Genomic DNA, 17668 nt, shown 5'->3' with positions numbered 1-17668 from the left:
AAATTACTCCTTCCCCTTTGCTGCGATCATCTTCCTTTCCAAACTGTTACAGTATTTACCATGAGACATATTCACTGCGCACCCATCTTAGCTGTCTCTTTATTCCTGATTCTCAGCTTTTCATATTTTATTGCTTATGTAGTGGACATAAGACCACCAATGTTTGCTTGGATACAAGGACCTGGAGGAAATGACTCAGACCTGTCTCAAGGCAAGCCAGGGCCCACATTTGCCTTGCTCATACCACTGGCACCATGGTGTCCAGGAAAGGCTCAGGCTGGTGGTCCAGAAGGAGATGTGGCACACTCCGGGCAGGGTCTGTACCTGGACAGACCTGGATCATGACCCCTGGATCATGGGTGATCATGAAACTGAGATGCACCATTACCACCAGACTTGATGTATCTGCAAAGCCATAGCAAGAACCGCATTACTAATATAAATGGCAGATTCTGAATTTAGAGTGGGTTCTTTTTCAGAATAAGTTATGCTTTTTTGAAGTACCTTTTACTTGCCTGTTTATCAGTTTTGGTGCTTTTGCTGTTGCAATTCTCAAATTGGAAATAAATTGGTTGCAACAGCTCAGTGAATCTTTTGTTTCTTTTTGCAGATCGCATTGTAGCTGAAGTTGAGAAACAGATTGTAGAAGCTTTTGAGGTGTTTGACCATGAAGACAGTAAAACTGTGGATGTCAGGTTTGTAAATGTCTTCACACAGAAATATTACGGAATCTAACGTAGAAGTAAATAACTCCCTAAACCAGCATCTGCTGGTTTTTACCAGAAAATGTAATTGAAATAGTCCTTTTGGCCCTCATTGGAAAAGTGCATCTTTGGTTGTTTAATAGACATTTTGCATTGCTCAGTGGTTGAAAACTGAAACTGCTTGAGAGAGGGATGCTGGGACTGGTGGAGTAAAGAGGCAAGAGGGAACTGCAGCTAGACAAGAGGCCTTAGGCTACAATTTTTACTAGCAAATCTCTGCTCTGATAGCTCATTTGGCACTACTTATTGGTCCTGCATCCCATAAGGATCCCATTGCTTTCAGGGTAGTTCCCACACGTCAAGGAGTATCCCTCCCAGTGTGTGTCACTATTACCTGCTCTCAGTACGTGTCTCCAGCTGCAGTGCATCCAGTGCTTCCCTCTTTGTCTGGGGTAATGGTGGATATTGATCAGACAGGGAGTGCTTTTAGGTGACTTGGAAGAAACATGCATATAATTTGATTATATAACTTAGCAACAACAATAATAATATAATGAACATAAAGATGATTATACTTTATTGCACTAAAAGATCGTTTATCCCAGTACTCTTATCTGAGCTGCTAGTAGTTACTTGGGAGAGGAATGTAAGGAATTGAGCAAACACACAATATTTCTTGTTGGTTTTGTACATCTTCCACATTATAAGTGGCACCTGTTTGTTTGGGGTTTTTTTTTGTGTCCTATGATAAATAGAAAACAATTGCTCTCTATTGATCTTTTTGACACCATTAATGATTTCATAGCTTTCTGTCGCAACCATCCTCCATCACAGAAATTTAGGCCTGAAGAGTCTGGTTGTGTTTAATTTCTTAGGAGATGCTGTTTAATAGGCCTGGCCATTCTTTTTGTGCTCTTTGTTCAGCTTTCTCCTTGTTGAAGTCGAATGACCAGAACTAGGGGAATGGGATGCACAGATGAGAGTGAGGAGGGAGAACTGCATGCATTGTGCCATTTGAGTGCAGTGTCATGGAAATGCCAGCAAAATAGATATCTGAAGGAGTAGAAAAAGTTCAGTGGAAGATAGAAACATGGACTGTTAGACTGATCAGGGCATAACTGGCTAGAAGATGCAGAGCTAGAGGAAGTTAAATTTAAAAATTCCTAAATAATGTTAATTCTGGTATTTTTTATGTTTAGATATTTGATAGTGCTACTTTAACTTTGTTTTAACATGAACTTCTGTATACATAACAACATGGCTTATGTTATAAAATACAAACCCCACAAATTTATGTCTCATTGAGCAGGTTCTGAAGTTGTTATAAACTGTTGGCACTGAAGTTTACTGAAGTAATTTTCCAATTATTATTTTTGTAAGAATATCACCAGAGCTTTTATTTCTAAATCAATTATCGAGTATAAACACTACAAAGGAATGTGAGAACTAGTGAAATTGTTGTTATTAGACATTCCTCACAAAGCCAAATTGGAAAACATCTTTAAATGTTCCAAGCATCTTTTCTGCATTATAAAATAGAGATGAAGGAGGTGCAAAATATTTATGTGATGGTTTTAGCAATGCATGCTTACTTGTGCCTTTAAATTTAAGAAATTATGGGTACTTCGTAGAAGTGAAATGATTTTTCAGTTATACTGGATAGGGAGAATTTCAGGGTACATCTCCATGGTCGAAACTATTGCTGTTCCCTTGCCCACGGAGCTCTTTGGGAAGAGTGTTCACTTAAATCTCTTGGCCCATCCTCAGGGAGGGGCTGGGGCTGCCCTGGTGCCCCCAGCTGCCCTGCTCCCGGCTGGGTGGTGGGACAGGCCCTGCCACCCGCCATGGGGAAGCCCTGCACCCCCTCAGCCCTGCAAAGCCTCTAGCCCTCACTGCACCCTGACATACTGGTTGTTTATGTGTTTGTCATTTACATCTGTAGTCCTGGCTACATAACTGTAAAATTTGCTATGTTCCTTGCTCTATTGTATACTGGATATAGAGCCTGAGAAAATGTTACAACATTGAAATGATACAAATAGACTTTTTATAATATATTCATTCAGGCATAGCATGTTAGAAGGGACATCCAAAGGTTATTTAACATAGTAAATGCACAATTTTGCATTAACTTTTGTCATAGCACAGCTACCGACAATGGACAACAAATTGTTGTCTGATTATTCCTGGGCTCTTATTGCAGGGCTATATCACAATAATGGGATTATTAATGGCTGATCATCTTGTATCAGAAGGTGGCAGTACAGCACAATTCTTAACCACAGTTGCAAACATATGAATGTTATTGCATGAAATATCAGATTCCTGTTAAGAATATGGAAAATTACCGTGGCTTGCCAGTGCGTTACATCAGTATTACATGACTCCTGATGCAAATACAAGTTACTAAGAAATAAAGCATGAGGAAGACAGTATTGTTTCATGCTGCTTACAACACACCTTGAGTCAAGGCCTCTCATGATTTTGCAGATCTTGTCATTGAAAGTGTGTGTAGGTTGAAATCTATGGCCCAAAATTTTATCGCGTCTGTGTTACAAAACCTGTATGAATGTAAACTCATTTTAACCATAATTTTTTTATACTAAAAACTACACAGCAGAAACTACAGTTGACAAACTAAGTCACAGGCAGTGGCTGGGGGGAAAATATTGTTTCCTATTTGAGTCCTTTAACTCCATGTTATTTCCAAATGTGACATGACTTTTTTGACCACAGACACTTCAAACAACAAACAAACTGCCACGAACAGCAGCCAGCAATGCCAGATATTGCAAACGCTTTCAGGGCCCGGCTTACCTTAGTCATGTTGCAGTTGGGTGTGAGGTAAGGCACAGGCCCTTCGTCTGTAAGAGCAGAAACAATGTGGGACAGCAGAGAGGCAGGATTTGGGGCTCGGTGTTTCTCTTGGGGACACAGAGAATATTTGTAAGTATCTTTTGCCTGGGGAAGATGAGGGACCATGGGAGTGAGAGCATCAAATACAATATATTCATACTAGAAACAGGTTGCATGGACAAGGATTATAAAAATAGGACTAGATGTCTGACCTCATTGAGGCCAGTGGCCAAAATTCCATTTGTTTCCACAGGGGGCAAGGTTTCACTGAGTCATTTGAGCAGATGGCTTCGTTTCATAACAACTGTATGTGTGGGATTGGGTTTTGTTTTGTAACTATTTTTGCGCAGCCAGCCTTTTCCTCTCTTTTATCTTTTGTAGTTCTTCTCAGATATTTTCAGTTAGAATGGGAGCCCCTCAGGACCCATCTGAGGAGGCCAAAGACTGACTTGTCTAGTTTTCTGTGTGCTTGGTGTGCCACGTTTGGGGCCTTACTGTTGTAAGATAATTTTATAAAGGTCATTGTTTCTTCTAGCTACCATTTTTGTTAGGCAGTCTTAAGTTTTTCCACTAAATGTACTGTTGAAGATGAAGAAACCACGAAAGTCTGAATCATGGGAGCCAACAGCACTGTGGATACTTATTCAAATGTACTTGAATTTCTGTGTTGTAGAATTGGATGGAAAATCACAAGCAGCATCGATGCTTCTGTTATTTTATTTTCAATCATACCATAAGTCTCATTAGTACTCTTTCTTTGCAGATTTACAGCACTTTTGTTTCTGGTCTGTGACGTTGTTCATCTTAAACTCTTTTTAAGCATTGGCAGTTTGGCCGGAATTTTATTTAGAGCCTTGTAACAACTGCGCCAGGTTCAGCGGTAAATGCGAGCTATGAATATAATTTGCAGCATAAACAGGGTGGTGATAAGCCACCATGTTGGTCTGTTTGACCCTTTCAGAGCACAGCCGGGGCATAGCAGGGCTGCCTCCTACCTGACCTTTTGTAATTGTTCTTCAGTGCAGTTAGAATTTGTATCTTTGTACCATTTAATGTAAACATGTATTTTACTTGTTACCTTTCATCTCAATAGGTTTCCAAATTTTTTATTAATTATATAAATGTAGACTTAACTGAAATTAAGCTTAACAATTAGAGGACAGCAGATGAAAAGTTACATTGCAACACAGTGGTAAAGCAGAATTTTTGGGGAAAGTCACAAGAGCAATTATATTTTTTCAAAAAGCTCCAGAATATTTATTGTCTGTAAAGATTAACATAGCTTACGAAGGCATTACCTTAGAAGTCCTTGTACATATGCTTTTGCGTGCTTGTGTGCTTGTGTGCTTGTGCATGCATACTCCTATATGCAAGCTCTGAATTGTATCTGGATTCTCCACAGACACTTTTGTATTGCAGATTTTCTGGCAAAGATGTTCTTTCTTTCTTTCAGAGAGATTGGTTCAATTATCAGGTCACTGGGTTGCTTCCCAACTGAGGCAGAAGTACAAGAGGTGCTTGCAAAGGTAAATGTTTAAATCTGTATTATTTCAGTCTTAAGCTTGCACACATTTGGCCCTTCTGCCTTGCTGTGTGGAAAACCTAAGCTCTTTTCCCTGAGGTTGGAAATGTCATGGTGATTCAGGCAGGCAGCCTCTCGGGCTGCCCTAAAGCAAACCTTTAGGCTGATGAGGCAACAGCACTGATAGGTTAAAAAGAGTCTTTGACTCTTTTACCCTAGAAGGTCACTGTGCCATTGTGCCAAGGTGAAGGGGCATTTACAGAAAATGGAGGAAAAATTTCTTTTGGCTGATAAAAAAGAATGTCCTAAACCTCAGTCAGATTAGGATATCTGACCGCTAACCATCTCACTCTTTTGAACATGCTGTGGACACACACTGGATGATTAAGTACTGAAAATTAGTTCTTGAGCATGTGTTAAAACGGTACATCAATTTCAAAAAATACAGAGGAAAGAGCTGCGGCTTTTTTTTTTTCCATTGGGTCCTGTTATTGCTGTCTTATAGCCAGATTTCTCAACTTTCTGTCCTTCATGAGTTCTCTCACAGCCTTGAAACTTCTCAGTTATAGGTAAGTAATCTTTTCTTACGTGATTACTTAAGCCTGTAAGTCAGAATTCAGACATAAAACCTCACAAGACCTAGCAGTCCTCCCATTCACCCAGCGATATGCAGGCGTAAAGAATTTCAATCACATTTCTCCACAGCTTTGTCCTACACTCATTTTTGTCTCCTTATGTCATACTTGTAATAGAAAGGATGGTGTGTGGGTGCCTTGGCAGGGTATGGTTAATAAATGGGATGAAGAAGTGGGAAAAACTTCACATTGTTTTGCAAATTGATGTGCTGCCTTGAAGATTGGAAGATGCTGGGGCTGAGAGTTGGGGAAAGATTTTTCTTCCTTTCATGGATAGGTCAGGATACTGGGAATTGATCTCTTTTCTTCCCAACAAAAATTTGGATGGTTGCAATAACAGTCTCTCTTCAGTAGGTTTGTCTAGTTTCTTGTAGATCAGATTTAAGTGCGAGAAATCTTCTGCTAAGTCTTGTGAAAATGATGCACCTGCTTCAGATAAAGAAGTGCATGGAACCATCAAAGCAGAAAGATCTTATGATGTAATACTGCAATCTGTCTGCTCTGGTTCTGTACTCTCAGTGCCGATTGTCCCAGCCCCCTCTAACAAACAAGGGAAAAAAAAAAAAGGAGAAATTACAGTGCTTAATATAGATGATACTTTCAATGGCCCATAGAGCTTTTTGTCTGCAGCAAATGAGCAGTGCAACTGAGTCAAGATACAGAATTGAGAAAAGGAGGGGGATGCTTTGAGCTTGCCCCTCCCAGTCCAGGGGAACTAGGAGAGTTTGAGGCCTGCCTCCCCCTCCCAAAGAGTCTGGACTTTCTATACATACTTTTTAGAAAGTTTTCAGCATTACTGCAAATTTGAGGTAAGTAATACATAACAAAGTACAATGTAATGAAGCGATGAGGCAGAAGATTCTTAAGATGCAGCAATATAACATGTATGTAATTGTTGATTATAAGGGTAGTAAAGTACAAGTACCACAAGAAGAAAGGATACCTTCAAGAGTGATGGTTAACCTTGAAGAACACTGAACTGAAAGTTAAATCTCAAAGAAAGTTTCATGGTGCCTATAAGTGAAACCTGGGGATTGATTTAGTACGAGAACACTGTCTTCTGGAACCCCTGATATAGTATGTTAATCACAAATATATCTTAATTTATGTAAGATACCATTATAATTTACTATGGTAATACCATGTTTATCTTAATCTAGATAAAGTAAAAATTGTCTCTGTTGACTGGTTTGTAATCAAGCTATTTCTCCAGTGTTTCTGCCCATTGTAAGCTATGATTAATTTCTGTTTCTCACTACTTGTGTCTCTCTGTCACTTAATCTTTCTATTAGCCTTATTGTAGCTAAACTAGCATATGTTGCCCTCAAATTATTAATATCTGCCAAATCATCATTCATATAATTATCTTATCTCTGAAAATTATCATGTACTCTTCGCTACGTTGCCTTATGCTGAAGGTTGTACTTAATACCATACTTAAAAAGTTAAGATTAAGTGATAAACCTAGAGATGGTGAAAGATAATCCAAGGGTTATTACAATACCCGGAGTTTGAAATCCCAGGTTCAGTGCACTGCTCTGCTGCAGATCTCCTGGATGACTCTAGTAGATTGATTGGTTTCTTTGTGACTCAAGTCCCCAGTTGTTATGTTGACAATAATAGTATGGCTGTGAGAGCGGAGATTTGAAACATAGTGGGTGCTACAATGTAGTTGTTATGGGAGCTGTGGATGTACCCAAAGGAAAGAAACAGAGTAAAACTCACAGAGTTGAAACAAGGAAATACTGTTATTGTCACAGTTGCTGTGAAAAGAGGAGGAATTACAGAAAAAGGAAAACATCAGTGGGAGATGAGGTGTAGAACAGGAGTGATCGTGAGGAAGAGCAAGAGGATACATATACCTGCAAATCTGAATACTTAACTGACTTAGGCGAGGTTAATATTTTCAGTTTGTTCACTTACCTACCCAATGTTAGAAATATGATTAATTTTAACAATTCAAGATATTGGTAGGCCAGTAAAGCCACTGAAATGTAAGCTGTTCTTTCCAGGTCAGTGGAATATGACGTTGCTTATCACCTCCTAGGATTAGGTCTGTTGTCAGGAAGGACATGTTTCTTCCACAGACTGCTTTCTGAAGGCAAAATACAAATAGCACAACAACAAAAAGATGCGAATCTGGATAATATTTGTCAGTGGGGGCTGACACTTTCACAGGTGTTTATTATGTTGAGCTTTGGAGTGGTCATTGCTGATGAGTTCTTGTATGACAATTAGGATAACCTTTAGCTTTTTGGATGAGCAGACAATGTTTTGTTCTTAAACATGGTTTATGTAACATCTTCTTTATGGATGTTTTGAGTCCTTGCTTTTTGGTTGTTCTGGTTAATAGAAGACAAATCTATTTCCAATAAATATCTACCATATTTCTTTTTCTGTCTCTGTGGACTTGTGGTGTACTAATTGAAGCACAGATGTTCTTTCTGAAAACATCCCGTGTATTTATACATCTCAATATGTGTGATGCATGGAATAGTTCAGTGTATTGACTGTTTTGTCACTGGACAGAAGTTAAGTTTTGCCAGGCATTTTGTTACACTTTTTCAATCAATCCAGCAGCAAAACAAATGATTCTGTAAGGGTAAAAGGTGCCATTTGATTTAGCAGGAAACGAGCAACAGCTTTATTTCCTTGCTAAAGATCTCTTCTGCTAGGCTGACCAGACAGAAGGGAAAAGTGCTTTTTCAAGCCACTTTGCACTCCAAAGCAGCAAGAGGTGGTGGCTGTCTGCATCTGGCAACCAAAACCCTTCAAGCGCACTGGAAAAGAGTGTGCAGCAGCAGTTGCAGCTCTCTATTTAAGCAACTGGATGTATCAGGCATCACTTCTCACTCTGACCCAGCTCCCAAGAGGAAAATTTCTTAATTCATCTTTTCCTGGCTCAGTTAGGAGAATTCAAATCAGTGCCTATTTGAGTCTTCTTCTGAATCTTGGAAAGCCTAGCAAGGTGTCACTGGTGCCACGTGAGACCAGAACGCATGCGTTCGCTTTCAACACATACAGAACAGGATAGCTCTCTTAGGAGGGCTCCTTTCTGGAGTAAAACTTGAAATTTTCAGGGAAGGGATGCACTGGGATGATAAGGGATAGTTTTCACCACGTTGCTTATCTCCCATGGAAATACAGGAATGCAGTGAGAACACTGCTAGAAGTCCTTATTGTTTTGGGACTGAGCTGTTAATTTATTTGGGAGGCAAACGGAAGCTATTCTTTGGATAGCATTTTATGGCCTGCCTTATGACTGTTTCAGACTGTCTTGACTCAGTATGCCTGCCTGTTTGGTCCTTCCCCTGATGACTCTCTGGCTATAAAACATGTGTAGGCAACAAATTCCATCCTTGAGGTGTACTACTAGACTGGGGCTGTGTCCAAACTAGCACATTAAGTATGCCCAGAAACATCCTTGAGTATTGTAGCCAGCTGGCACAAAGCACCTCGTCTCTGCCTTGGTAAATGTTTTATGTGGAATGGCTGCACACAGTAGCCTGCTGGGAAAAAGTTCCTAAGGTCCCAGCCAGGCCTGGTGACTGCTGAGGGGAGCGTTAGGTGGCACAGGCAAAAATCATGCCAAGGAATGTACTAATGGTTTGCTCTTATGCGTGGTCACATTACACTGCTTGGGGATGTTCCAGGTCCTGCTAGAATGCAGTCTGAATGTTTAAACCTCCGCTGAGTTATTGTGGGAGATAAGATCAGTTAGGAGGCATCTAGTTCTTTTGCATGAATGGTTTGTAAGCACAAGAGGGCAATATTGAGTTATTGAAAGCGCCTATAATACTAGGCCTCTGTTTTGTTATTTCTTCCTCTAACGTCTTTCTATTTGATCACAAGCATTCCACTCAGATGTTATGGTGTCATGTGATATTTAAACCCTGATATATATGATCACATTCTAGCTCTGTAATGTAATGCAGGCATCACCCTAATTTTCTGGTTTTCGTATTAGCTTGCTAATGAGTCATATAACCTGCAATGCTTAAGCTTTATTTTTAGGTAGAAGAAGAACCACTGACTGGATATGTTCATCTGGAAAAATTTCTTCCAATGATGACAAAAGTAATACTTGACAAAAGGTAATGGAAAGTGGATTTTCTGTGTCTGTAGTTTATTCCAGATTGACAAGGCTGATTCTGAATAGATATATCTACAGCGATTTTATGTAACTGGAAGGACTACAATTTTTTTTTTGTTATTTAAACTCTGTTTACATTACCTTGGTAGATTTTGTTTCAAATTACTTTGTCTACATAAAATTATGTTGTATGGATTATAAAATAATAATAATTTATAGTCCCGAATTGTGTTAACGTGCTGCTTTTGTGTTTTTAATGAATTAACTTGATGAATTAAGAATTTAATGAATTAAGAATTAACTTGCTATGCAACAGGTTTTGTGCATCTCTGAAATATTTTATATGCAAATTAAGGTCATAACCATTACTTTCTCTGAACATGTGAGTTACAGTTACTGAGAAGCATGATCTGTTGCACTGTATTTTTAATAAGTTGTATAAATCCGCTTCATATTCATGTCTCAAAATGACTGCCAAATAGTTGAATGTACACAGCTAGCACTCTAAAAGACTGTGAATCTAAAAGTTTAGAACAAAAATGCTGTTCATTGTTCAAAGGTGCACAGAAGTCTTTGCACTTACACAGGGACTTGTGCTGCTTTGATACTTTATATTAAAAGCAAGATTATTTATATGGAATTTATATTTCTTTTTAAAGGTGGTAGTCAAGGGTTTTGGGAGACTCAGCCTCGTCCAATACTGAGAAGTTATTTTGCACACAGGGGGTATTTGCTAGGAGGGTGTTCTACACATGAAATAGCTATAGGTTTTCCCAAAATTGTCCTGCAGCATCCAGAGGCAGTGAGGTGCATCTTGGGGCTGTGTTTGAGCCAATTTGCGCCCATGCCTGGGCATGGACCAGCCAGCAGTGCTTGGGTCCCTGTATGCTGTGCATTGCCTTCCCATGTTCCCGCACCTTTGCCTTCTCTGGCCTTCATGCACATTTCTGGCTCCACACTGATATTTTTCAAAGTGATACCTTACTGCTCTGGGCTCTTCTCCATACCCCTTCCGCACAAAAACACCCACACACCCACACACATGTACACATACTCACAAAAAAAACCCTCCACACACTTTCCTCAGGCTACTGTAGGTTTGTCTAGATCCACTTTATCTTTTGGGGCACTGTGTCCATAGTTCACTTATCCAAGGGCACATGAGATTTGGATCACAAACAACAAGGCCTCTTCTGAGTACATTTGATTTTTAGATAGCAAAAAAGCGTGGCGGGTCTGGACAAAACAGTTAAGCAGCTAGAACCTACTTCGCTTCAACATCTTCTCTTTAGTATTTTTGGGGGTTGGAGAGAGTCTGTTGGGATATGGAAGGTCTCCATAGCTGCACAGAGTTTCCTTTCCAGTTCTGAAATCAGGCACAAACATACATGCACACACATGCCCAGTTCTCTTTTCTTGCTGAAATTGTTAATGACAGACCTTTTCTTTTGTAGCTACCAGCCTCCTTTGCTCGTCATCAACTCGTAAGACTGTCAAAGTCCCCCTAGGTGATCTCTTGCCTAGCTACCAGTGTACCTGGACAAAACTTTGCATTCTTAATTTGGCCATTTTTTGTTTAGTTCATTTGATATGTGGAATGATTCAGCTATTATTGATTCCTACTAACCCACTCAGCCTGCCCAGACATGCAGAAGACATTCATCTGGCTCCTTAGCACAAGAAAAATTAAGCAGGAGCGCAATAAAAGACATAAGAGGTAAAGATATGGAGAGTTCCAAAAAGTCAAGCTGATATTACAAACAGTAAATTCTCATAGCAAATAAGTTTTCCCTTTCCTTTAGTGCTTATATGTTATTCTTTCAGACTAGTAGAGCAGCCTGGCAAACAGTAACTTAACTTTTCTGTTTCAATGGTTTCAGATACCCCCCTATTCCGGAAGATGTTCTTCTACATGCATTTAAGGTCTGTAAGTAAATATTCAGGTACCTAATTGTTGGAAAGAAGTTGCTGATTATTGTTACAAAATTATTAAAGCCACAAGTTTTATTCTTTTTCTTTAAAGGCTTTGGATCAGAATAAATGTGGATATGTTACTAAAGAGGACCTGGTCAAATATTTGACTGAAGAAGGTAACATGACTTTTGTAATATCAGTATTTAAGTAACTAAACGTTACATGTGTATATGGCACCTTGAAGTCCTCATTCTGCATGCCAAAACTTGCAGGAGTAGGTACATTGTCTTCAAACAATACTGTTGCCATGATGAGTGGTTGCAGACTAGAACATTTCACTGGTGAATAATGCAAGGAAAGGACATTTGTCTGACCTCTTGCAGACATTATAAGACAGAGATTATTAAGAGTCACAATTCAATCCTGTGTGGGTATTTTATATTTCTGTGCAGATCTCTGTGCTTCCTAAGGATGTGCCTTTTTTATGTCTGCCTGGAAAACCTAGATTCCCAGGTATTTCAGGTAGTTTCAGTGCTCATTCTTTCCTGCATTATCTTAATTCCAGTGCTGTATGCAAACAAAGAGATCCAAAGATCAGATTTAAGTTGTGTATCATGTAATCCTCAATATCCCTTGAAGAGCCTGCTTGTCTCGCATGGCTGACTCATGCCTGCCTGCCTCGAGTACAAAACAATGTGCAGGCTTTGTGCAAGACCTGTCCTCAGATGAGGACCTTGTTCTTGAAGAGGAATGCAGTAGGCCATCAGCAGTTTGAAGTACCTAAAAAATAAAAACCAGAAGTTTTTCACGATGCGAATACAAGTGAAAGGATAGCCAGATGATTCTATTTCTAAGGTACACATTAGAATTCATTCTGACAAAAATGGTTGTTTTGAAATCCCTGTGGCAGAGAGGAACAAGCTGTTTTGGAGTCTGTGAACTAGAAGGTGATCAGAAGATCCAGGCCTTCTGCTTCTTTCCCTTAGACCATTCACTTGGTGTGCAGGACTTAAATTGGCAAAAGTAAAGGAATTGGATGCTTTGTATTGCTTCTTTTCTCCCCTGTGTGAGGACCAAAAAGAGATCCTTGCAAGGCAAAAGCGGTGTAATTTGCCAGCCCCCAAAAAAGCACTTATCAAGACAAATTGTTATTCTCTGCTGTCTTTCAGGTGAGCCCTTTACTCAGGAAGAACTGGAAGACATGCTTTCCACTGCTCTAGATCCAGAAACAAATGCTGTTCACTACACAGACTACATTTCAATGCTGGTAATAGATGAAACCGAAGATCTTCCCCTTTAGGTTTTGAGATGCCTTTTGGTAACAGCAGTGTAGCTTGGCAGTTAGTTGGAAAAAGGAATTTTGAAGGATAACAAAGCTCAGCTTGTGACCTTGTGGTTATAATTAAAATAAAATCTGTGTAGCTGTATTTCCTTCGGTTTTGTGTACATGTTGAAATATATTCACACCTGGAAAAAGAGCTCTTGACAGAAATACTGTGTAAGGTCTGGAAAAGAAATAATGGAATTTGGTTTGGAAAATAACAGGAAAAATAATGTTAATGAAGTCAAGAAATGACTTTACAATCGGTTCTGAAAAACTAACAGAGAATGAGGCCTGTGCAGTCGAGTAATACGTAGGTGAGTACCTTAAGATGACTAAAATCGTGAAAGCATGCTACTAAGATAGAGCTTTTATATTTAAATGTAATCCCTGTTTGTGTTCGACTAATAAGGCACCAGGTAGGTTATTCCTTTTGAAATAATATAATAGGTGAAATAAACTTTCTTCAGGTTCTAGTTTTTGTCAAATATTTGTGGTTTGTTTACCATAGGCAATTAAACTGGACCAGTTTATTTCATTTTATTGTACTTATCCACTGGCACACGGTATTTTGCTTCCGTTTTAAACATGCAGATAACACTCAAACCATTGCCATAGTCAAATTTACTAAGTGATCCTTGAGAACATTTCTGCTACTATAAACAATAGTTTACAGTAGCAATAAACAATAGCAATAAACAGTTCTATTTTCATAACCAGTTTGAAAGTCAAGAGTTTTAACTGTTCAAAATTTATGATTGTAGGACTGGAATATGATTTTCAAAAACTGATGAAGCACCATTTTTTGAAAGATCTTAGAGTACGTGTCTCAACTGTCCTTGCCAGACAACCACCACAGACCTCACTGCTCTTCTCATTTCTAGCTTAATCATTTTCTTGACTGTTACTGTACTGTTGTCCTTTAACTTGAGTTCTTTTCCCTTGAGTTCTTGCCTCTTCCATCATCTTATAACAGGTGACCACTGGTTGCCCTCATCTGATGAGGTCTCATCTTGTAAGAGAAGATTCTGTGGTGTCCCAAACAGCACCATCTTGCACTTTGTACTCCACACCTTCCACTCCACTTCTGGTTTTCTACTCTACCAAGTCTGGTTTCCTCCTGTACAGTGTCCGACCACTTTGCCTTAACTGCATGTTCCAGCTCTGTGTCATCAACAGTCTTCATCAGCTGGTGAAATCCGGGGAAGACTGACACACAGAAGCATCAAATGCCTTACGGCCTGTCGTGCCCTTCTGGTGGCAGAGATGAGAATGGAGCACAGGGCTGTTCATGACAGGTCTTTGGCTCTACCTGTTTGTTTCACTTGAGCTGGAAGCTCACAGGAGCTGTTTTCATATATAGCCACAAGGGAGGTGCTACGCGTCACAAAGAACAGATTAGCACGATCTAAATGTGGTGACAAAGCAATCTGAAATGAGACCATTTTTTAAATCTCTTTTTACTTCTCTAACCCAAGCTGTCTTTCACTGACATTTTCTTAAACAGTAAGGCAACGAAGAGTTAATGCAGGTGAACCACATTTGCCTGGTTCTAAGCTGGTTTCCATCTGGGTACCACTGTTGCACTGATCCTAAGACACTGCAATGCACTCTTGTTAATGCATTTATCATGTATTTCATTTCTTTGTCAGTAAGAACGAAAAACAAAGGTAATTTTTAGTGTAATAATGAGTGAAGATACAGGTTTTTGAAGATTAAAGCAAGAACAACAAAGGCCCATTAAGAAAAAATATTTTTATTAGCCTTGTTTAGTCTCTCTTTGGAAGCTGAAATTATTTTCCCTACGTGCATTATTCTTCCACTTGATATACAGTGTGTTGAACTGGATCTCTAGCACAGCTGGCATGAATACAAGTTTCATTCATATTCTGCAGTCTGGGAGCCACTGCCAGCCTCATCTTGGATGTCAGCAGGAAGATGCTTATTTCAGGGAATCATTTCATAGCTCATAGTGCTCCAGAGAGAGCACAATTTGTTTCTGGTGGTGCTTCCCCAGAGGCTGCCTCAGCTGCTGCTGCATCAAATCAGGATGCCCGTGTACAACATAGTTAGAATTCACAGTACAGATAGGATCTTAACGTATATATGTTGATAACATATATTTTTTTTTACTCATAGTCCTCAAACTCAAGGAAGAGGCTATTCTGCCAAGTAAAAAGTGAGATAGCGTCTGAATTTATCAGACAGCAGCTCCTTCAGTCCTGTCTCCTTATACATGTCCCCAAGAAAGATATGTGCAAAATGGATAGATAAAACCAAGTTGCAGTCTTCACTTTGTGCATAAGCAACCAAATTCCATTGCCTATGGAATTTTGAAATGGCAGGGTGAAGGAAGTCTCAAGAACCAGCCTCAGACTCTGTAGTATCCTAAAAGCTCAGTGCTCCCTGCCAGCTAGGATCACGTAGCAGTGATCTGACTGGCCTGTGAAGGAGCTGCCCATGGCTCAGCCCAGAAGCAGCTGAGCAGTGCTGCAAATGACTGTTCCCTTGCCCTTGCCTTTCACGACTTGCCAGCCCATGCCGTGCCCACCCATCTCCCCATGGTGGTCGTGGCTGCATAAAGGGACTCTTTGGATCTCCCTGGGATGGGCTCTCTGAGTGCCCTGCACCTCTGTGCTCCCTGGAGAAGAGCAGGGTCCCTTGCCTTAGCGGGACGAGAGGAGACTTAGGGAACCATTTTGCTGCAGCTGAAAAACCTTCTTCTAAATCTGAAGTGAAAAATACATTACTTTGTCGCCATCTCTGAGGTGGACAAATTGAACTGCTGAGTGGTCTTGAGCTGTCTTTTGCTACATGCCTCTCCTTGCTGGCTGTTTTGCCTCTTCTTTCAAGATTGCGAACCAAGATAAGGGAGTGGATCACCCGAGAAGCCTCTAGGGAGGAACCAGCCCAGCACCTGGACAAAATCCACCCAGGGAAACAGAGCCAGGGCTTTGAAGCAACTGGGGAAGTGAGAGGGGTTTTGACCTACTTGAAGAAAGGAGGACGGGAGCTCACTACTCAGACATAAAAAAAAAAAGAAAAAGAAAAGAAATCAAAGAAGCAAACCTTGGAAACCAGCTGAATCAGCAAGCTGTTTACATCACTGCTGCAAGTTGTAGGCTGGACAAGACTTAACCTGTTCAAAATTTCAAGTACTTGAGCTGTGTGAGGGCATATATAGTGGAGACCATCTCATCAGTCTTACTGGTACCCTGGAGAAATTCTGACAGCTGCTGAACCTGTGCTTGGAAGTCCTGTTGCTTGTATTCCAGATAATACATTGCTTTTTTTATGCTTCCCTCATGAGCTTCGGAATTGCTTCTCCAAAATGTTTTTCTGTCCGCTAGTGACAGTCTCACATATATTCACACCTGAAAGCTTCAACATATTCCCATTGCCATGCATAGCAACATGGCATTTACAGTTCTTTTAGACCTTCCACTGACCGTAGGCAGAAACAGAGGTTGTAGGACTTCCTCCACCGAAATGCTTAAGGGCCAGCATCAGACCTGGGACTCCAGGAAAAGAACTGGGCTGTTGACTTGTGCACCTCCACCCAAAATTTTCAGGCTCTTACCTCTGTTCAGGCAATAAGAATTTGCAATAGTTTTCCTTCATTCTCTTGTTTCAGTCTATCTTTTCTCTTGGTTCTCTTATACTGCGTTTCATTAATCCGGCTGCATGATAAACTGTGAGGGTTAAAAATGCAAGAGACACTTGCTCTGCCCCACACTGCCAATGCCCTGCTGCTTGCTGTGACAGCTGCCCGCATCAGGGTGTCACTCACCACTGCATCTAGACTTGATCCCACTGAAGTCAGTACTGGCAAAACTCTCATCATAAGTAACGTTAAGAACACAGGCCCTCATTTTCAGGGGAGATGGTTGCTGGGGATGCTAGACTTAGCCAAGGCTGGAACTAGGATGGGAAGCTATGATTTTTTAAGTCCTGTAATATATTGTTATTATTGTGTAAAAGAGGGAGTGAAGCCTCGATAGTAGGCAGTCAGGTTTCATTCTAGACTTTTCAAGAGGTATTGGGTAAGCCATATAATGTCTCCCTAGCTGAACTTTCCATCTGTGAAGTCAGAGTAATTATAAGGAATAGGAGACAGGGAGTATCTGTCTTGCCTACCTGGACTGTTGACTTTTTATATCACTAACTCTGATGTTTGCACAGCGTCTGGTAGTATCATGTTCTGATCAAAATCAGTGCCTACAGACTCCCTGTCACACAATTAATAAAGTTCTCAGCCTTCAAGTCTTTTGTTCCAGACTGGACATTCAGATCACAACTTCTAAACATATTAGTCTATGGCAATTGTGAACACAACTCTGTTTGTGGTTTCTTGGGCCATGATAGGTTTGATTGTAAAACTAACTATTGAAACAGCTGGTCTTATTGTTGGAGGGTTTTTTGGGGCAGGGCGGTGCTAGGCATGAGGACTATGCTGATTTAAAAGCTCAATAAAGATGTAGGTTGAAACAAAGCACATTCTCCTGTTTAACCCATGTTGAATCCCTGGGGCTGCTATTTGGCTTAGTATAGTTCTGAAAGCCAAGAAAATGTTATTCATTATGCTCAGAAGACTGATCGCAGCATTTATGTCCTGAGGCCCAA

The 17668-nt window shown here is 40.2% G+C and overlaps 1 protein-coding gene across 1 annotated transcript in view; it reads left to right on the top strand.

Moving 5' to 3' along the window:
* EFCAB2 (EF-hand calcium binding domain 2) overlaps positions 1–13627 on the top strand; it is a 32242-nt gene extending 18615 nt beyond the window's left edge. Inside the window, exons 2-7 of the mRNA XM_054062769.1 lie at positions 611–695; positions 5014–5086; positions 9732–9811; positions 11691–11733; positions 11834–11900; positions 12894–13627. Of these exons, the coding sequence (XP_053918744.1) occupies positions 611–695; positions 5014–5086; positions 9732–9811; positions 11691–11733; positions 11834–11900; positions 12894–13024 (479 nt within the window). The 3' untranslated portion in view covers positions 13025–13627. The remainder of the gene's footprint in view (positions 1–610; positions 696–5013; positions 5087–9731; positions 9812–11690; positions 11734–11833; positions 11901–12893) is intronic.
* The last annotated feature ends 4041 nt before the right edge of the window (positions 13628–17668 follow it).

The sequence above is a fragment of the Cuculus canorus genome, chromosome 3 (assembly GCF_017976375.1).
Source record: "Cuculus canorus isolate bCucCan1 chromosome 3, bCucCan1.pri, whole genome shotgun sequence".
In the NCBI taxonomy this organism is placed as follows: Eukaryota; Metazoa; Chordata; class Aves; order Cuculiformes; family Cuculidae; genus Cuculus; species Cuculus canorus.
This window is presented reverse-complemented; position numbering and strand designations above follow the sequence as displayed.